At 39.4% G+C, this 18,777-nt stretch overlaps 1 protein-coding gene across 1 annotated transcript; it reads right to left on the bottom strand.

Annotated features, from left to right (window-relative positions):
• Nucleotides 1-372: 372 nt before the first annotated feature.
• On the bottom strand, nt 373-15,138 carry RRP1B (ribosomal RNA processing 1B; the record flags this gene model as incomplete). Its single annotated transcript, XM_029085449.1, has 15 exons — nt 373-771; nt 2,295-2,361; nt 3,115-3,261; nt 3,370-4,109; nt 4,896-5,021; nt 5,449-5,468; nt 5,973-6,070; nt 6,885-6,979; nt 7,559-7,722; nt 8,249-8,313; nt 9,792-9,921; nt 12,133-12,194; nt 13,234-13,319; nt 14,046-14,103; nt 15,038-15,138. Coding segments are annotated over 15 exons (2,150 nt in total), but the record flags the coding sequence as incomplete, so codon positions are not given.
• Between the last annotated feature and the right edge of the window lie 3,639 nt (nt 15,139-18,777).

The following is an 18,777-nucleotide window of genomic DNA, read 5'->3' as shown; positions in this document are numbered from 1 at the left end:
GAAAGCTTGCTTACTATCTGTAAAGCTACCCAAGTCCGGCTGTTATTAAACAGAGACATGAGGTAAATCGTTATTTCCAGAAGAATTAAGAGGATGCCAAGGGTGACACGTCAAAAATGATGGGGTAAAATTTTAAAATCCATGAACAACTAGTAGGTTTAAAAATCTACATTTTCTTTTTCCATTTGAAGCCCTGTCCAATGAAAGACAGTTTAATAGCATGAGGTGCAAGTTTCCTTAAACTGGCTAAAAAAAAATATTAAAAAATCAGAACAATCAAACCCTGAACATTCCTTAATTAAATGAACAAGTCTCTTGGGAATGACATGGGCATAGACCATACTTTTTGTAGACCAAACCTGAGCAGAGACTGGAATTTGTTTCTTTTCTGTAAATAGATAAAACAAGTATTTCAAGATACAGCCGAAGTGGTGTCAAAATAGTGATGACTCAGGTCACAATCAGAATTTTGTATATACAATTTGTATTAACTTAAAAAAATAAAAAAGTTCAAAATACCTCCAGAGAACATTCTAGGTTAGCAAAATGTCCTGTACAAAAGTAGGCCACATCTCTTGGTTTAAAATAAGTCCATAGCAGTTGGTCTTTTCTTAGCTGACATAGCAAGTGGTTTCTTCACGTGAGGTTCTCCTGCTGGGGTACCTGCGGGTGACTTCAGCACCCCATGACGGGGTTTCTGTTCAGGATTGAAAGCCACGCGGGAGGGTCCTTCTGGGCTCACTAATATACTTTTATCAGTCTTTTTAAACTCTGTTGAAAAACAAGCAAACAAGTTAAAAGAAATACAACTCCTGGAATAATTTGGCCCGTCAATCACTTGTGGAATCGCCCAACCCTGGAATCATAAGAACCATAGAATGTTGTGAGTTGGAAGGGACTCACAAGGATCAACTCCTGTCCCTGCCTAGGACAATCCCAAGATTCAGACCATGCATCTGAGGGTGTTGTCCAAATGCTTTTTGAATGTTGTCAGGCTTGGTGCCATGACCACCTCCCTGGGGAGCCTGTTCCAGTGCTCCACCACCCTCTGGGTGAAGAACCTTTTCCTAATGTCCGACCTAAACCTCTCCTGGCACATCTTCCTGCCATTTCCCCTGGTTCTATCACTGGTCACCAGAGAGAAGAGATCAGGACCTGCCCCTCCTCTTCCCCTTGTGAGGCAGTTATAGACTGCAATGAGATCTCCTCTCAGCCTCCTTCTCCAGGCTGAACAAACCAAGCGACTTCAGCCTCTCCTCATACAGCAAAGTCTGCCTTAGATCCTTAAGTTCATGACTAAAGATCAGAAACGTAAGACTTTGCAAAAAAACTGAGTGATGTTGGTGAAGCCTAGCTCTTAGTAGAGTGCCTTTGAGAACGGGGTCTGCTACAATCCATAGAGGGGCTGTGAAATGTTTCTCATGGTTTCACAGACCACCAGAGACTCTGGGCTTACTCCTCAGAAACAAGTGTTCCAGCTGTCCTGAAAAACACCACACTCCAGTTTCAAAGATGATGATGGGTAAGAAGTGGCTCTGCTCTGGCTGTTAAACAGCACGACTCTAGAGGCTCTTTGTTATCCCTTCTGCTGGCAGGTAGGCACTTTTTTCTCTTTGTGCAGCTGTGTTATATTAACATAAAGACATATATCTAAACTCACTGTTCTTCATTTGAACTTGGCCAACAGCACACCTCAGAGAGTCAAAACCAAAAATAGCTAAATGAATACATGTTATAAACTTTTATGCTATGGAGCAAGACATTTATTTAACAGGGAAAACACTGCTTACATGTGGGATCCAGAAGGGAACTGACATTTATCTGCTCATTATCATTAATAAACCACAGGCAGCCAAGATAAAACTGAAACTTTGCTATTAAACAGCCTGAGCTGTTTAATAACACATTAGCACCTTTGTCCTGTGAAACAGAAGCGAGCAATGAAGACTGTGAGGTGCATGTGTTTCCCTGCAGAACAGGAAGCTCAGGAAGGAGTCTCTATCGCTTTGCTGCACTGTTTTTTAGCCATAAGGCTCCGTCTGAGAGTCAGTAATGCAGCACCCTGTAATCAGACAAACCTATCTGTTGGGCTGAATGTCTTAAACTTTACCATCCCCTCTGGACAGGAACTTGAGGATGGTTTATAAACCATACATAAAAATTAAGACAAAGAAGGATCAGAATAATTCTGTTCCAGAGAGGTGAAGAGTATAGGTGTGTATCACTGCGTACAGCTTCCCCACTTCCTCGGCTACAGGGGAGATTGTGGAGACACACAGATGTATTAGACTCACCAGCAGTCATGTTTTTATTCAAGCCAAACGTGACTTTTTTGGAGCTGGACGACTGCAGCTTGTTCAGCTATAAAGTAAAATAAAGACATGAAATAAAGTAAGATTTATGCGGCAATGCTACGAGTTCTTTTACCCGCATCCTACCAAAACCACTGCCAAGCAGCCTACTTCCTTCATTTGATTTGGAGCTCCCCCAACCCTCTAGCACTGACCCCTGCTAAGACAGCACTGTTTTTCTAGCCAAAAGCAAACATATTCCATTTGTAGAGAAATCACATACTCTCCGTAACATCATTATACAATTCAATAACAGGAATATATTTGTGTATGAAATACACTGGCTACACTGCACTCAGGCCTCAAAGTGCAAAGAGGGCTTGAAACAGATATTATATGTTAAGAAGTTTAAAAAAAGAGGGCAGTCTTTTGAAGCTCCATACTGTTGCCAGCCTCCACAAATGGGAAGAAATGGAGGCTCAAAGTCCCTTAGCAAGACTGCAAGTCAGTTTATGCTTTTGCTTTCTTGCAAAATGAGCAGGTTCAGAATGGCGTCCTTTCAACAAGAAGGTATTTCTGAAAGCAGAGGGGAAGGAAGAAGTGATTTTAAAGATGCCTACAACTCATTTTCTGAAACTCTGGAGCCATGTGTGACTCTGCCTAGAAGGAAATGCAACAGCATTTCCAGTTTTATCTGTCTGTGTTAGGAGCCTAACACAGAGTGGAAAAAACAGCATGAGTGAAGTCACACCCTTTGCTGGGGCAAGTAGCTTTGGAAGAGACCTGTGCCCAGACTCAGCTGCTATCTGTGAGACCACGTTACCTGCATGGATGCCCTGGGGGAAGAGATGGTGCTTCTGGCTTTCCTGAAGAACACTGGCTTTGGTAAAGTTGATTTTTCAAATTTTACAAAATCATTTCCTGGTTTTGCTTTCTTTTTCTTTAATGGTAATAGAACAGTGCTGCTTTCCTATAAGGGAGGGAAAAGAAAAAATGCTCTCAGTGAAGCTAAAGCCAAATTTGAAAACAAGCCTGGCAGTTCATGAAGAAGTGAAATAAAAGAATGAGAGATACGTACCTCCTTCCTGCTTTTCTTGCATGCAGCCTCCAGAACCCCATTGGCTTCGACCGAGTTTAGCACCTCTTTTACTTTTCTCTTCTTTTTTAAGGTTGCTACTTTCTGGCTGGAGACTTTTACCCCTTCCAAGCCAACTAGCTTTGTCTTTGTCTTCAATTTGACCTTTCTGGAGGGCACAGATTCAGAGCCTGCATCTCCTGACAGGGTCCTCAGCAAGCCCTCCTTGTTGGATTTCGTGTCAGTTTGCTGAAAAAGGGTGTCCCCATTCCCTAAGACAGCCCCTCGTTTCTGTTTATTTTTCACAGCCTTAGGAGTTAAAGGTGTGACAGATGGGCTGACATCCTCTGCCTCACTGGCATTTGCTGGTCCATTCTGACATGCTGGTTTTACAGGAACATTTTGCACTTCTGGATTCATTTTCTTCAACTGACTCTGTTTACTCTGTTCTGCATCAGTTGGACTGTTCTGCGCAGGGATACCATGACTTTCTCTGGTGTCACTTGCTACGTTTGTGGTCTCATTTGCCTCATTCACTAGCAATTTCTTTTTCTTTCTTTCCTTGTTATTTTCTGGCACCTTTCCCTGGCTAAAAACATTAGATCCAGATGTTTCAGCTACTCCCTCCTCAAAATTTCCATCAGCTGTTCCAGAATCAGCATTTGGGCTGTCCCTCTTCTTCCGTTTTTTCCTCTTCTTCTGGGGAACTGATGTCTCCTTTGCACTTGACATCTCTTCATCCTCTAAATCTACCCCAAAAGGAATGTAACATGTAACACTGATGTGAAACACAAACTGAACAAACAACAACTGAATTCTATTTTTTTCCTTTTCTTTTAAAATAGGTGTACCATTTTCCTGCAATCATTCAGCACAACAGTTTTACTATTACAGCTGGTCAGGACATTGCATTCCTCTGGCACCTGGCCTAATTAATATTTTTCTGATCTTGCCTTGTCACAGTTAACATCTAAGCCATTCCCTGTGATAACTCTATTCTGTACAGCAGTATTGCTAGAAAAAGTTGTTATTACCCACCTATTAAGCCCATCAGAAGGGCATCTCAGGGATTCATTAGTTCAGTGAGTTATTTTGCAGTATGATTGGGCTAGTGCCACGCCAATATAAGCCATGATGTTAGAGATACTTGCATGTGGTTCTTGGTAACTCTCTTCACCTTTCCAGAAACACTGTCAAATTCCTACATTCTAAGAGTCATCTTATTTTAAGAAGACTGACATGTTTCTGTTCTCCTACAGTAAATGGAACTGCTCAACGGAGCAATACAAACAACTGCTTTCAAGTTCTGCTTTGGATTTAAATTTTTTACGTGATGCTTGCCTCAAAATTGGTAACAAAATTCCCACCACTTTCAAAGAGCCCTTAATTTCACATTTAACCTTAATTGCTACATGATACAAATCAGCATATCCTGAACAACACGTTTGTCTTCTTCAGAACAGCCTGTATCCGAAACTTTGCCAAATTACACGTGACTGTCTCTTTTCCCAAGGTTCATCTTGCCTTACCTTCTACTTTTTCTAACTTATTTTTCTCCCAAGGCTTGACAGCTTTTTTCTTTCGTTTTCCCCTGCTGAATTCATCATCGTCTTCATCTGTAGAAACATCTTCAGGAAAATCTTGGGGGAAGATTCCTGTTGAGGAGGAACGATAAGGTATCTGAAAACTAACAGTTCTATTTCTATGAACAGCATATGTATATTTTCTTTCTGTGGGAGCTATGCTGCATGTGAACCGGATAACTCCCACAGAAAGAAAATCAGCTCCTTGTTCCCCACTCAACCCCAAAGGAATAATATGACTGATTCCTATTTGTTTAAGTGAAAATAATAATCTTTCATTCAAGGACAAAGTACAGGGTTGCTCAAATTGTGAAGGCGATTTGGCCTTCTCACAAAAAATGTGTAATATGGCTGAATAAAATTTAAAAAACCCCACAAACCCCTCTAAACAATATTCTTTAAATACACATTTTAAAAAAGGTTTGCAATACATGTCGTATGGGAACATTACCCTTTAACGGAAGGAAACTACTGTCTCTGTATGCTGCTCAGACCTTACCTTCTGCTAAGTCCTGGAACCTGGAGGTGGGGAAGAAGAGAGAGAAAGAAATATAGAACAGGATTAGTGGTTTAGTACCCATAATAACACTAGCAGCATAGTGTCATTGTACTTATTATGGTTTTGTCAAAATAGGAACAACGTATTTTACACAGGAAGTTACAAAGAGCTCATTCCAGAAGAGATCTGCCTCAGAAATCCAAAAACTCAAACCAAATCACTGAAAATATGGAGAAAAGAGCAATTTAACACTTCTATCTGTAATTTGCATCACACACAATCTAATGTTACATTCTGCAGTATAAATCCACCCAATGTACATATACCTCAGCTAGCTGCAGTTCTCTAGTACCAATGAGGAATAGTAGCACAGGCTTCAGGCACCTTATGCGTGTTAAGCAGGGCTGTCAGACAAGGCTGTTCTCATGACATTGCCACCGGGACAAGTGAGGGTAGGGAGAAAGCAAAGTAGAGGTTGTTTAGGACAAGGTGGCACATGCAAGGTATATTTCAACAGAACTCACTTTTTGACCAGCTTGTATAGACGCTTTCTGTTAAGGGAAGGTGTATTTTTCTTGCTTGCCAATTCAAAGAGTTTGTCAGCAACGGCCTTATAATCAAACTGTTGGAGGAAAGTATGATACAGCTTTTCTTAGTTAGCTTATTCGTGTAAGATAACCCAATATGACTCATGTTATCAAAACTTCAAGTAACACACACATCCTTGAAACAGTCACTTCCTTTAAACCCAAAGCACTTTTTCTGTATTGAAATTTACACCCCCTTTCACACATGTATACTGACCTTTACAGATAGTTGCTTCATTAACAGAACAGATGAACTCACTATCACTTTCTCAAACATTTCTAACCCTAAGTCTTACTCAAAGGAGAAGCCAACGGAGAACTCACGCAAATATTTAGCTAAATATCAGATTTAAAGTGAGTCATATCCTAATTCTTGCTTAAAAACAGACACACGAACCGTATCTGCCTGCACATGTGTTTGATTGGAGGATTTGTTAAAAACACTACACTGCCCCGAAAGTGGATCTAAAAAAACTGAAACTGCAACATGTTACTCTCTCTCCTATGTATCCCATCATCCATTACATTTCTTCAGTGTAACTTAGGCTGACTGCTTCACCACCCATAATGACTTTTGCCACACATTTCTGAACTCTTGAGACAGGAAGGGAGGAGCAGAAAAAAGGTGTGGGAGAAAGGAAAGAAGAATTCAGAATTTAGACATGGATTTATTTTCCTACATACTACCACAGAGTACATTTATACTACTTGACAATAAAGCAGAAGGAGATTAAAATTTTGTAACATGTTTATCTGATTAACACCCTTTACTTCTGTACCTCTTGAAAGGGATGGGGAAAAAAGAAAACAGAGGGGGAGTATCAGTAACAAAGCAAGCAAACCACAAACCTGAAGAACAGTCCCGATACTATCATCAGAATTTTCACAGACATCCTCTTCTTTTTCAGAGTTCTGTGCTGATTTTCTTGACAAACGTCTGTCTGCTACGATAAAAAAAAAGGACTCAATATTAATTTTTAGTTTGTAAAAACTGAGACAGCATGCACTACTCTCATAGGAGATCAGGTGCATTTTTCTTCATGCCATCTTGTGAGCCTGGAGTGATTTAACTGTTTTATGTCACCATCACACAATACAGAACTGTGGCATTTTCTAAGCACCTTTTAAGAAATTGCCTCTGTACCAAAGTGTAGCTGGATTGAAAAAATTCCTGATTTTTTAATTTTTTTTTTTAAATCTAAAACTCCCACACAATGCCAAAAACCTCATCTTCTTGTAAAACGTTCTGAATATCCAAGACCCAAAAGCTGGATTGGGTTATCAACTAGCACTGTTGCAGAAAGCCGATATTGCTTGGTTTTAGAGAGACCACTGATTTTTGTGATATGTTCTTTTGGAGTCACTTTGTTTAAGCACATCTGAAGAGAAGAGATGAAAACACAATTACCCTTACAACACCTTGAACATGTGTTTGACTGGTTCAGAGCAGAAATGTATTTTTAGGAAACAGATTTTTAAATCCTAGCAAGTGTAACCAAGGCCATTTAGAACTTCCTCCTCACCTTTGGTTTTAGGCACCTCTTCATTTTCCTGTTTGTCTTCTTCAGACGCATCTTCCTCATCATTGTTGCTACCCAGTTCTTTCATTAGGTCCTCAATGGCGTAGGGAGACTGATCCACAATCATCTCAAAGATACGAGTGGCTACGGCATGCAGCACACATCGACTGTGTTACAAGAGAGCGGGGATGAGAGTTGAAAGGCAAAAGCACACACACATTAAAAAAAAAAGGAAACTTGAGAGACATGGAAAATGGGTAAGAAAGAAGAAAAGCTCTCCAGATGAGGAAAGTGAACCTGTTACTTCCTAAACAGCAGTCTTTTAATACAAATAGTGTCCTGACAATGTTCCCCTCTTAAATGTCACTGTGTTTATATGCTGCTCTATATTATACCGCAACCACAAACATTATAGCCTGCTCACTTCTTCTATGCATGTTAAAAAATATAACTACATAAACCCGACCAATAGGGGTTGACGTAGTTCTTATAAATCCATAAAGATTATCTATATCTATTAACTAAACACAAGTTACCTTCAAATGACTGTGCACATTGTTAGTAAAGTATCCTTCTTTCTCTACATTCTAAAGTTACACTATGGCTCTTTTTCAATCCAGTTATTAGCATGTGGAGTGGTATATGTAGGATTTCCTAATTCTTAAAAAATATTTATCTTTTCATTAAACTTACTCCTTTGATTTGGCAGCAATTTTGCAGAAAGGTTCAACGAACTTGAGATTCTGGTCGGCTGTGAGCTGTGTAATTAGAAAGAAAAAAATAATTAGTACAGTAAATACTGTATGTGTATACTCAAATTCCTTGAATATTTGGCATACAGGGATCTTCTTTAAGAAGTCAAAGAGTTTCAGCATACTGTCTAATTCCAACTGACAGGAGTATCCAGTGACTTTTTGCTACCACTGCTACCACTAACTTCCAGATATTCCCTGGAAGGATTATAAAAATGTTAACTGCTTTGCAGACTATTTAATCTACTGAGTACAGAAATATAACGAGGTTTATTATTTTAGATATGGAAACATGAAGCAGAAAAAACTTAAGTAATTTTGTCCTCTTTGACAAAGAAGGTCTGTAGCAGACATTAATCTGGGCTTCTCTTAACTGGACTGCTTGGACCAAAACACCAGTACAGCAGTAGTAAAGATAAAAATCCTTCCCTAAACTCAATTTATGAGCATCAGCTATGATCTGAAGTAGTCTAGAGGACTAATTCCCTATGCTTCTTGTGAGTGGCTTAGCCATGGAATGAGAGTTTTGTGACTGTGGAGCTGCAGAAACTATTTGGGCTTCAAGTGCGGGCACTTCTCTTGTGCAGACGCTGTCTCTTTCACACTCCACAACCCAGAGCCACAAAAGCTGCAGGCACAATTGCTTTCAGCACTGACTGCAAAGAATACAAATGGAAAATTGCTAATAGCTTCATCCATCGCGAGAAGATGTATGAGATGCCAGAAACAAGAGGAGGTAAATGAGCAGAAGCCTGGAGCTAAATGCGGGGCAGCGGGCAGCTCGCCCCAGCGGAGTAACAGGAGAGAGACTCTCTGGAAGAAGTTCAGCAGCGACAGCTGCAGTAACAGGCTTTCAGTTGCTGCAAAACTCTGCATCACTGCAATATCAACTAAAATTAAGGGCAATTGAACCAGCAGTACACAGCAAAGAAAGACAGATGTTGCCAGCAAAATGAATAACTGGATGCAGAGGGGAAACTGCTCAAAGCACAAGCGACAATGCTTGAAGCCAACAATAAGCAACTAACAGACAACTCTGAAAGCTCTTTCTTCCTCTATTCAGGTGTATTATACAATCAGCCAAGATTGTATAACTGAAATAAGCAGGCTTTATGTCAGCTTTTGCAAAAGCAAAGACGGGGAAACATGTTCACACAAGGGAAAAGATGCTCAGTCCTTTCTGTTGAAGCAAACAAATGAGAACAGTATAAACTTTATATTGTTATTTCCAACTTCAATTTGGAGCAGCATACAAGTCTTCAGGCACTTGAGAGAAACTACTGTATTCTCACTGCCTACACTAAGACATGAACAAAAGTAAAAGCATAACTTGTGGTAAGTCACTTTCTTCATGCTTATTCAATGTTGCTATGTTATATTTAAAACTGTTAAAATATATATAACCTAAATATTGTATTTCTTCTAAAATACCGCATGCCACAGTTAACACTAATCAGGAAGAAAATGACAACATATTTTCTAACCTCCTTTGCACCAACTTTAGCCAGTTCATCCAGATAGATATCAATGAAATGCAACTTTATCCCAATGGGAGCATTGCTGTCTGGGTCCATAACTTCTTTCATTTGGAGCAGCAGGAACAGTTCAATTAGACTAGAGAAAAAAAAAAAAAAAAGAGAAAATAAAAATAAGAACAAGATATTAATATTTAATTGCTCACATTCTATTTCCTTTGAAAACAAATTCTAGTTGTTCATGGTTTTACCAGTTCTTTAAGATGTCTGTTTAACATTCATAAGAAATAAATCCATTGACCAATTTTTCCTTCTTAAAATAAAACAAAAATTTAAAAAATCCATCCATAATCAGAACTCTTAAAGTCTAGATGATTTTGTACCATTGGACAGAATCCACTCAATACAGGGGATGTGCTACAGTAGAAATCATTGCTTTAAAAGTCACATCTTAGTTTGGACCAAAGTTTATTATGCCACGTGATTGACAGGTAGGAGAAGGGCTTCTGCCGTTTGAGTAGAGCACTCCTGAAGACACAGCTGTCACATTCATCCTTGATGGACAACACCTTGCACCTTTCCATTTTAGGAGACAATTTTCATTTTGGTGCACACTTAATGGTTAAATTTAGTACTAATCCTTCTCAAACTCATTTCAGCTGTGCAGACTTTGCCTTCGATAAAGCATGTTATCCACTGTCCCTTAGAGCAAAATAATTATACTGAAGAACAGATCGAGGGCTAAGCTAGGCATAAAAGAAATCATCATCCCAACAGCTCGAGCCAGAAGTGACTGAGCTGTGTTCAAGTAGGACTATGGCTGTGTTCAGTTACTGACTTCTGGAGTACTAACAAACACTGCAGGAGTGACATGGCTCAGAGACATGCTGTTATTGCTGCATCTAAGCAGCCTTTTTTTTCCCCCCCTGGGACCTATCCTTGCTATCTTTCAAGAAAGTGAAGCTTTGTATATACCATGCTTTCTCCTTTGGCATTCTGTGGGACTTCCTGCAACTTTGCCCAGAACAAACATTTTAAGTTCCAAAGAGAATTTAAAGGATTCCAAAACCATCAAGATTATTTCAGTTTTACTTTAATACTCCTTCCTTCAAAAACATTTTAAAAGATAGGAGAAATGGAAGACATTCTAGGCAGCTTCTAGGTTCCACCTAGGAGGGAAAGGCAGCTCTTGAGCCACCTCGCTCTGCCAAGAAGGGAATCATGATCTTCTCTTCCCACTCTGCCTCCTCTGGTGGTGAAGGGCCTCCAGGCCATCCTTCCAGTGAAGCTGGAAAAAGGGAGGCCAAAACTGTAAGAAACCTTGTTAGAGATCAGTTTGGGTGACCGTGTCTCTGCCATGGGAATGTGTGTGGGGAAGAAGGGCTTCGGCTTTATTGAATCTACTCCCACACTTTCTGTTCCTGTCAAGGAGCATTTTCATCTCTCAACCTGTGGGCATTTACCCAATGCAAAATCAAGGTAAAACAGAGGGGATGGGATGTACTTTAGCTTTGCATTCCTTTCTATTTCCAGAAAAACATGCCTATATACATTCCACATTTCAGAAGGCAAGAGAGAGAAAGGATAACCTTACCACTAGGTTATCAAACACTTTTAATTAAAAGACTTAAAGCTCTTCATCGGTTTAAACACAGAGCAAGTTTAGAAGTGGCACAAGAGCTCTAGACAGAGCAAGATGACTGCAGTTACTTGCCATTTGACAGAATATGGAAGAAATAGAAACGAAACCACTGATGTGTACCACAAACAGGAAGCCAGTTTACAATTAAGGAGTTCTGTCTTATCAAAAAGACAAGTCACCATGATAAAACACAGTAAAATAAAAATGTTTTAAAAGTCACAGCCAATCAGAATAACAACATAACTGAACAAAAAATTCCTTTTCTGTATTTTCTGTATACAGGTTCCCTGTCTAACCTCTCAACAGGTCATATTCCATTGATACCTCTCGTTAAATCAGTCAGATCTAGCAAGGTCCACTTGGAGCCTTCAGGTTTCATGACTGCTTGGAATACCACACGACAAGCTCCTACATTCAGGTTTGGCATAAGCATACACTAATTACTTTCTCACATCTCTTTCTGTGAAACATGCACTTAGGTGAACATGCAAGTTATCCATTGCAGTGTGTATTTAACTTAATGAAGTCTAACACCTAACTTTGTTTCTAAACTACATATTGCTATCTGGAGAACAAATAAGCCTTAGTGTTAAGGCTTCATGATAGTGCCATCTATGGAGAGAAAGGACCTATTAAATGAAAATATATTTGATAAAGGTAAATTGTGCAATTTCTGTATGATGCAACTACATTCAGAAATCTGCTTACCTTTCATCCCATTCATTTCTTTTCAGCACTTCAAAGGATTGCCTCAGAATCTTACGCATTAGCTGCAAAATACAGAATTCATTATACATGTTGTTCATGAAAACAGATAAAGGAGTTACTGTGACTGTAAGATGAATAGACTTCTTAATAAACCTCTTCCTAGCACAACAAGGTGGAAAGATTCCTCATACCAACATTCTAACAGACTTGTCTATCATGTCAAGCAACAGAAGGATGCGGTGAAGCTCAAAAGACAATAAACTATTTTCATATCCTATTTTAATTTCCTATCCTTTCAATCCATGCCCATTTCTACTATACAGCCTTCTCTTGCTCCACCACCCTGACTTCTTCATTGCTGACAAATCTAAAAAAATCCACAGCTTAAACTGGAGACAACAATGTGGGACAGATAATAACAACAATAATATTTCCATTTACTTGAAACTTCCACTAAGAGACAGCCATAGGTAAAACAGCTACATTAAACTGGCTCAAAACACTTCACTTACTGAAATATCTGGTTTCTGCTAACACTGAGAAACAAAAACCAGTAGAATTAACTTCTTTCAAAGAAGATGACTAACATTATTTTGTTCTTTATAAAGGAAGGTCTTTTAAGATTCTTCTTTCCCTGGTTTTACTATTTGTTTTAATACAGTGTTTCGTATAGAAAGAATTCTCATAGCTGAATGTGAATACTCAGTGGTGGGAAGCTGGGGTTCTAGTGACCCCAAACTACTTTATACAGTCATAAAAAAGTCTTTAAACAGTCTGATCTAAATAACTGATGTTGATGCAGCGTCCTCTGAGACAGTATATATATTCTGTATAGAATGAGAATTCAAAGAGAAACATCACTATGTTATAAAGGAAAACAAACAAGAAAGCATTTGCAGCCTGACAAACTGTAATGGCACTTGGATTTGCAGTGGTGCGTGAAAACCTTTAAACCAAGTATCTCTTGCAAAGCCAAGAAGATAGTCACTTGTGTTTCTCTTACAATATACATAAATGCACGTGCAGACAAAACTGCCTTCCAGCACACCACCACCACACCTTTTTTGCCAAAAAGATCTACAAGAGAATCAGCAGCATTACCATATAGTACTTATCAAGACGCAGATTGTCTAACCCATTCCATTCACGGTTCATTGTTTGCCAGAATGTCTGAATGAACAGGTGCCCTGTAAGAGAGTAAGAAAAAAATATCTGCATGTCTGGCACAAGAGTTTATTTTGCTAACCTAAAAAAATCTGAAGAAATCACTTCAATGTGAGAAAGGGATGCATTTCCCTAGGGATTTGCCTAGTGACAGGGATAGAGCTACGGTAAGACATGCTTGAGATGAGTACAAGGACAAGTCAATTAAACTTCAGAAAAACACAACAGAAGGCACACACAGCTACTTTTAAAAACAACTGTAATTACAGGGACAGCTTTGTATCTATTTTGTGTTATATAAACACAAGTTAGAGCAAAATATCCATTCTGCACTCATTTCTACCCAGGCAAGTTCTGGCATTGACCAAGCACTCTATTTCAAGTGCATTGTGAATACTCAGTGCTTAACAGCTCATAAACCAAGGTTGGTTTTGAGTAGGAAATACACAGAACAAGTAAGTCTACGCAGAATGGCAAAGTAAGGGGACGAGTTTGCTTTGCTACCCACCCTGCAAAGTCTCACCTTTATCACACTGGAGATACAACTCTTCCCCTGCAGCAACCAGAAACAAACCACATCTCCTACTTCCCTTAATGCAATCGCACACACCAGTTGGACAAAAAGCAAAGCAAAAACCCAAAGCAGCACAGCTATCTGGCCATCTCTGTTCGGACACTGTGACAGTGGCCTCAAAATCGCCAAAGATGGAAGTACCTTACGCAGCATGAGACAATGACAAAGTACTTACGAGCCTCTGTATTCTGAATCACATGGATAAGCTGTGAGATATTGTCTGCAAGTTCTTCCTAAAAGTAAATAGATATAGTTAGCATAGCACGTTTCAGAGCTTGCTCTCCTCACTAAACATGCAACCAGAAAACAGCAAGAAGCATGAATATAATTAAATATCCCTCAAAATGAAAAATATTTCCTTAACAGCTGCTTTAGTACTGCAGTTCCACTGGGATTAGGTCAGTTGTAAGAGAAGGTTTAAGGGTATCAGGCCCTGTTCATTTCACCAGATCTCTGCACAAATCATCTGTTTGACAGCAGACAAAATTAAATTATGAGGAGAAAAATCCCATTTATTTGAATTAACAAATGATGTAAAACTTTAGGGGTACTGTTTTCATTTAGCTTAATTGTACGTGAAGCTCTCTGTGCTATGTGTGAGATAAACCTTGTTCATGCAAACAGACAAGGGATTTGAAAACTGATTAAGTGAGGTTACTAAGATTTAGTACTCCAAAACTGGTATCTTTTGAAAGCAGTGAGACAAGCTGGTAGTAACTGACAGAAGTCAGTAGTAGAGACAAAACTGGTAGTAGAGGAAGTGCCACTGAACTAACAAAAGAAAAGGAAGCGTGAAACTTTTGAAAGGAGTCTAAATAAAAGTTGTAGTTGCAGTTAAGGGCAACCTGCTGTTACTGCTGTAGTTACACCAAATCTATGCACTTCATAACAGTATACATTTCAGTTCTGGTTTTGGAAGGTGAACAGCTACACCTGCCATTCAGAGGGTGGCTCCAAGCATGATGCCATTTAGGCTTCTGTTCATGTGGTGAGGATCACTGAGTTCCAGTCACCTCTACTGCACGTCACATACGAGCAGCAGGTGAGGAAGAAAAATAAAGGTGAGCAAAACTCACTAAGGTCATTTTCACTATTCTAAATTGGTACGTCCCTATAGTGTATTTTAGAAGAGACCCACTCAAGTGAATATAAAACCAGTTACTATACCTGTAGCAGAGGTTTATCTTGCATCCACATACAGTAGAATAGGCCCTTCCATATTTTTAGCAGTTCTTCCTGGCTGAAGCCACCTATGGTACAGAAGAAGTCTGAATGAAAATGAGAAATCCCACATTTCCACCAAAATGTTTTCATGCAGTTCCCTCTGTTCCCTGCTTTCTTCCGTGGTTTTGTTACATTCTCCTGAGCAAACCTTGGTTCCTACTGTAAGCATGCTAACTGGAAGGTGACTTGTCATAGTTCAGTGATTCCATAACAGTAAGCTTCTATCTTGTACCAAAGTAACAAAAATTTCAAAGAAATCAGAGATGAATACTAAGATAATTCTGATAATCCCCCTAGCACCAGGTCTGAGAGATATTTTTAATATGGGCATCATATCTAATTTTGCAAAAGGTTATGTGCAAATCCTCAAAGATAAATGACAAGGCTTTTTTGTGTGTGTTCTTTGTATTTTTGTTTGTTTGTTTTTTAATAAAGCTTCACTCCATCAATAGGGGCTTGTTTTCATAGAACAAGCTTCTAGTAGTCAACAAATTTATTTTGATATTAAAATGCATAATCAAAGAGTCTGAGTAACCATAATGAAAATACTTTCCTTACAGTTAGTCTTGAGGCACTGTATCATCTAACAGCAAAGAATATTTTCTCTACTAACAGTATAAAAATTCACATTCTAGTCAAAATCACACATTACAGAAGGGAAGTACTACAGGGAAAATAAAATTTTACTATCAGTAATAGTTGTTCAAGAACATTTTAAAAACTGGATTATTCATAACGTTCAAATACATTTCTGGGAAGTTAAATTATAATGGCATACTGTTACAAAGTAGCCTCAATAACGTACTACAGCTATTTTCAAACTATGGCCTATTAAGTACTCTCAAGTAATTTCAAGAAAAATAATGTTTAAAAAATAATCATCTTCAGTAAGCTCTGACTTGCTCCAAAAAGATCACTGTCACTTTTGAAAAATTTTCACTGGTCTGACAATCAAAAAGTCTGAGACCCAGGGCTAGGTTTAAATTAAGTACCTCCTCCTGGGATCAAGTAATTTGAAAGCAATTCTCAATACTGCACCATTCTTCACTCAGACAAAATACTGTGAACATGGTAGTTAAACCATCATACAGTCATACTTGGTTAAAAAGAAAGGAAGTAGAGCTGAGCGAAATAGGCAAAATGCTCTGTAGGAAGCAATATGTCTAGTAATATTAAGCACTGATTATTAACTTAACTTTGATTTTTCAGTAATATTAAGATTAAATACGAAAGTTTCATTCACTGATTTAATATTCATTGAAATATTAAAATTAATAACATTTCTTAACAGAATTAAATGCTACATACATAGCAGTAACCTCACACGCAGGAGTAACTCTACAGAGGCACCAGACGTGAGGCTTATGTCCAGGGGATGTCAACTGCTACCTATAAAGGTGACTCAGGAGTTCTTCCTCACCAAGGGAACACACAACTTCCATGGGGTTGCTTTTCACACATAGAGGCTTTTTCAAGTGTTCTAGGCAGTCAAATATTTTAGAGCAAGTTTCTCATCCTAGTAACTCCAAAAGAACTTTGAAGATCGGGTTTTCCACTTTATGTGCCCTGCCATCACCATCCAGGGCTGGTAAATAATAATCATTCAAGGAAGGTTATTTAAAAACCTGAATCTATTGTATTAGCAACTACAGTGTGCAAAACTGAAGGCCTTCTCTACTTTAAAGCTACTTTGAGAAAGATTTTCATTTTAGTGCTTGGATTATAACTGTGTCCCTATGCACAGTGTGGGAGCTTGGACTAGTCATGTTACAGCCACTCACTGAAGACATGCTACACTAATGCAAGCCTCATGAGCGTTTCTGTTTGGGAGTTATGCTGTTCTGACATTGCTATTGTTAAAATTGTTGCAATTTTTCCTATTCTAGATAATCTCCAAGGACCAGATCCACATGGGCACATTTCAGTGGAGATGGCATACAACCTTTACAGCTCTGGGCCCAAGTAAATACAGCTCTGTCAGATAGGAAACCACCCAGCAATCTTTCCTTGTTTACTAAGTTAATCTTACTTACTATTCTTTCACCAATTCATTTACCAATGTCTCTGCAAAAGATACCCTGCAATTATCAGCCCAGTACAGCATGCTCTTCTCTTTCAAGGTAAGGATTTTAGGAGTAATGTGCTCATTCAGGTTCATCTGCACACACAACGACTTCTGAGCTTCAGTAGTTCTGTGCCTTCTGTCGAGTTTAACTTCTTATTGAAAAGTAAGATCTCTAGCTCTTCAAAGAAGTTTCCTCAGCATGATTTATAATTCAGCCTTAGCACAGACCATACTGAACAGTCCTGCCTACCTACAAAATATTTGACTGAGGCGAGTGTCAGGTGAACTTCACCATCTCTTTCAAAAATAAGTATGTTCTCTATTGTTCCAGTTAGGGTATCTAGCTGGGTTATCTAACATGTGAGCCTCACCCCTCTCAGAATGCTGCATGGATGCAAGACTGCCAATTACTAAAAAACTGTGAAATTTCTCCCCTGAACATAACACTTTCTCTCCAAGTCCAAAGAAGTTAACTTTTGGTTTAATATTACTGGCTTGAATAGTAAGAGCAAGTAAATCCGACAGCACTGGAAATTAGTCGTCCTTGTTTTCTACTCACTTGCATTTCACAGTTGGGCTGACCTTAACATGCAAAACATTCACATCTCAACTGACATATTCCCTGTGGTTGTTTCCTAAAATCTTAAAGCATTAGCTTAATATGCACCCTTTTCCCTTGGTTAGGGCACTCCTGACCATCCCAAGGAAGTTGTGTTTAAGGCCAGGCTGGATGAGGCTTTGAGCAACCTGGTCTAGTGGAAGGTGTCCCTGCTGATGGCAGGGGGGTTGGAACTGGATGATCTTTAAGGTCCCTTCCAATCCAAACCATTCTGTGATTCTATGATCTGGCAGGCTACTTTCACAAACTTACAGGAATCTGCACTTTGCAACAAGATGCCCAGAGCTCCACTGAACACACAGAAGCAGTGTCCAGCTTGAGAAGTTTCCAGAGTTAAAAATGGCTAGAGGCTTGGAAAGTACCTGGGAGGAATACAGTGTGCACTTGCTTGCTCTTACTAGTCCCTAGGCATCCTCTAGCTCTATGGTAACTGTCAGAGATGGGATAATGTGCTATCTAGCCCTCTGGCCTGACACTGTAAGGCTGTTCTTACATGCTCATCCCTCTGTTAAATGTGGCTAATGTATCAAATATCATTTGGAAAGGAAAGAGGGTAAAGGGAAGAAACAACATGTATCCCTCAGTGTCTTTGCAAGGAATTAACTCAGGTTCAACCAGCATTCCAGTCCCAGTTTAGCCCTTGGGGTGCCAGGTCTAGGCTGATTTCCTCAAGCCAAAGGGGCATGTATGCCCCTTGTAAACCTCCTTGCACCAGTTTCCCAAATGCCGTGGGAAAGTTTACGAGGTCGGACAGAGTGCTCTGCAAATGGCCATAACCAGTTTCCCTCCTGGGTTCTGTCCACCTTGCAACACAGCGTTCTGGAAAAAGCAGTCCAGAAACACCACAAAATCTCCTGGACATCTCCACACCATACTCCATCACTCCAGCATGGAAGTTTACTGAACTGGATCCACACATTCACACAGTGCTATGACTGACCTCGTAAGCCTCCTATAGCCCATGTCCATGAGGAGAGGGTGCATAGGAGGCACCTTCAG

The sequence above is a fragment of the Antrostomus carolinensis genome, unplaced genomic scaffold (genome assembly GCF_000700745.2).
Source record: "Antrostomus carolinensis isolate BGI_N321 unplaced genomic scaffold, ASM70074v2 scaffold26646, whole genome shotgun sequence".
Lineage (NCBI taxonomy): Eukaryota > Metazoa > Chordata > Aves > Caprimulgiformes > Caprimulgidae > Antrostomus > Antrostomus carolinensis.
The sequence above is the reverse complement of the archived record's forward strand: the minus strand, read 5'-3'. Positions and strand labels throughout refer to the sequence as shown.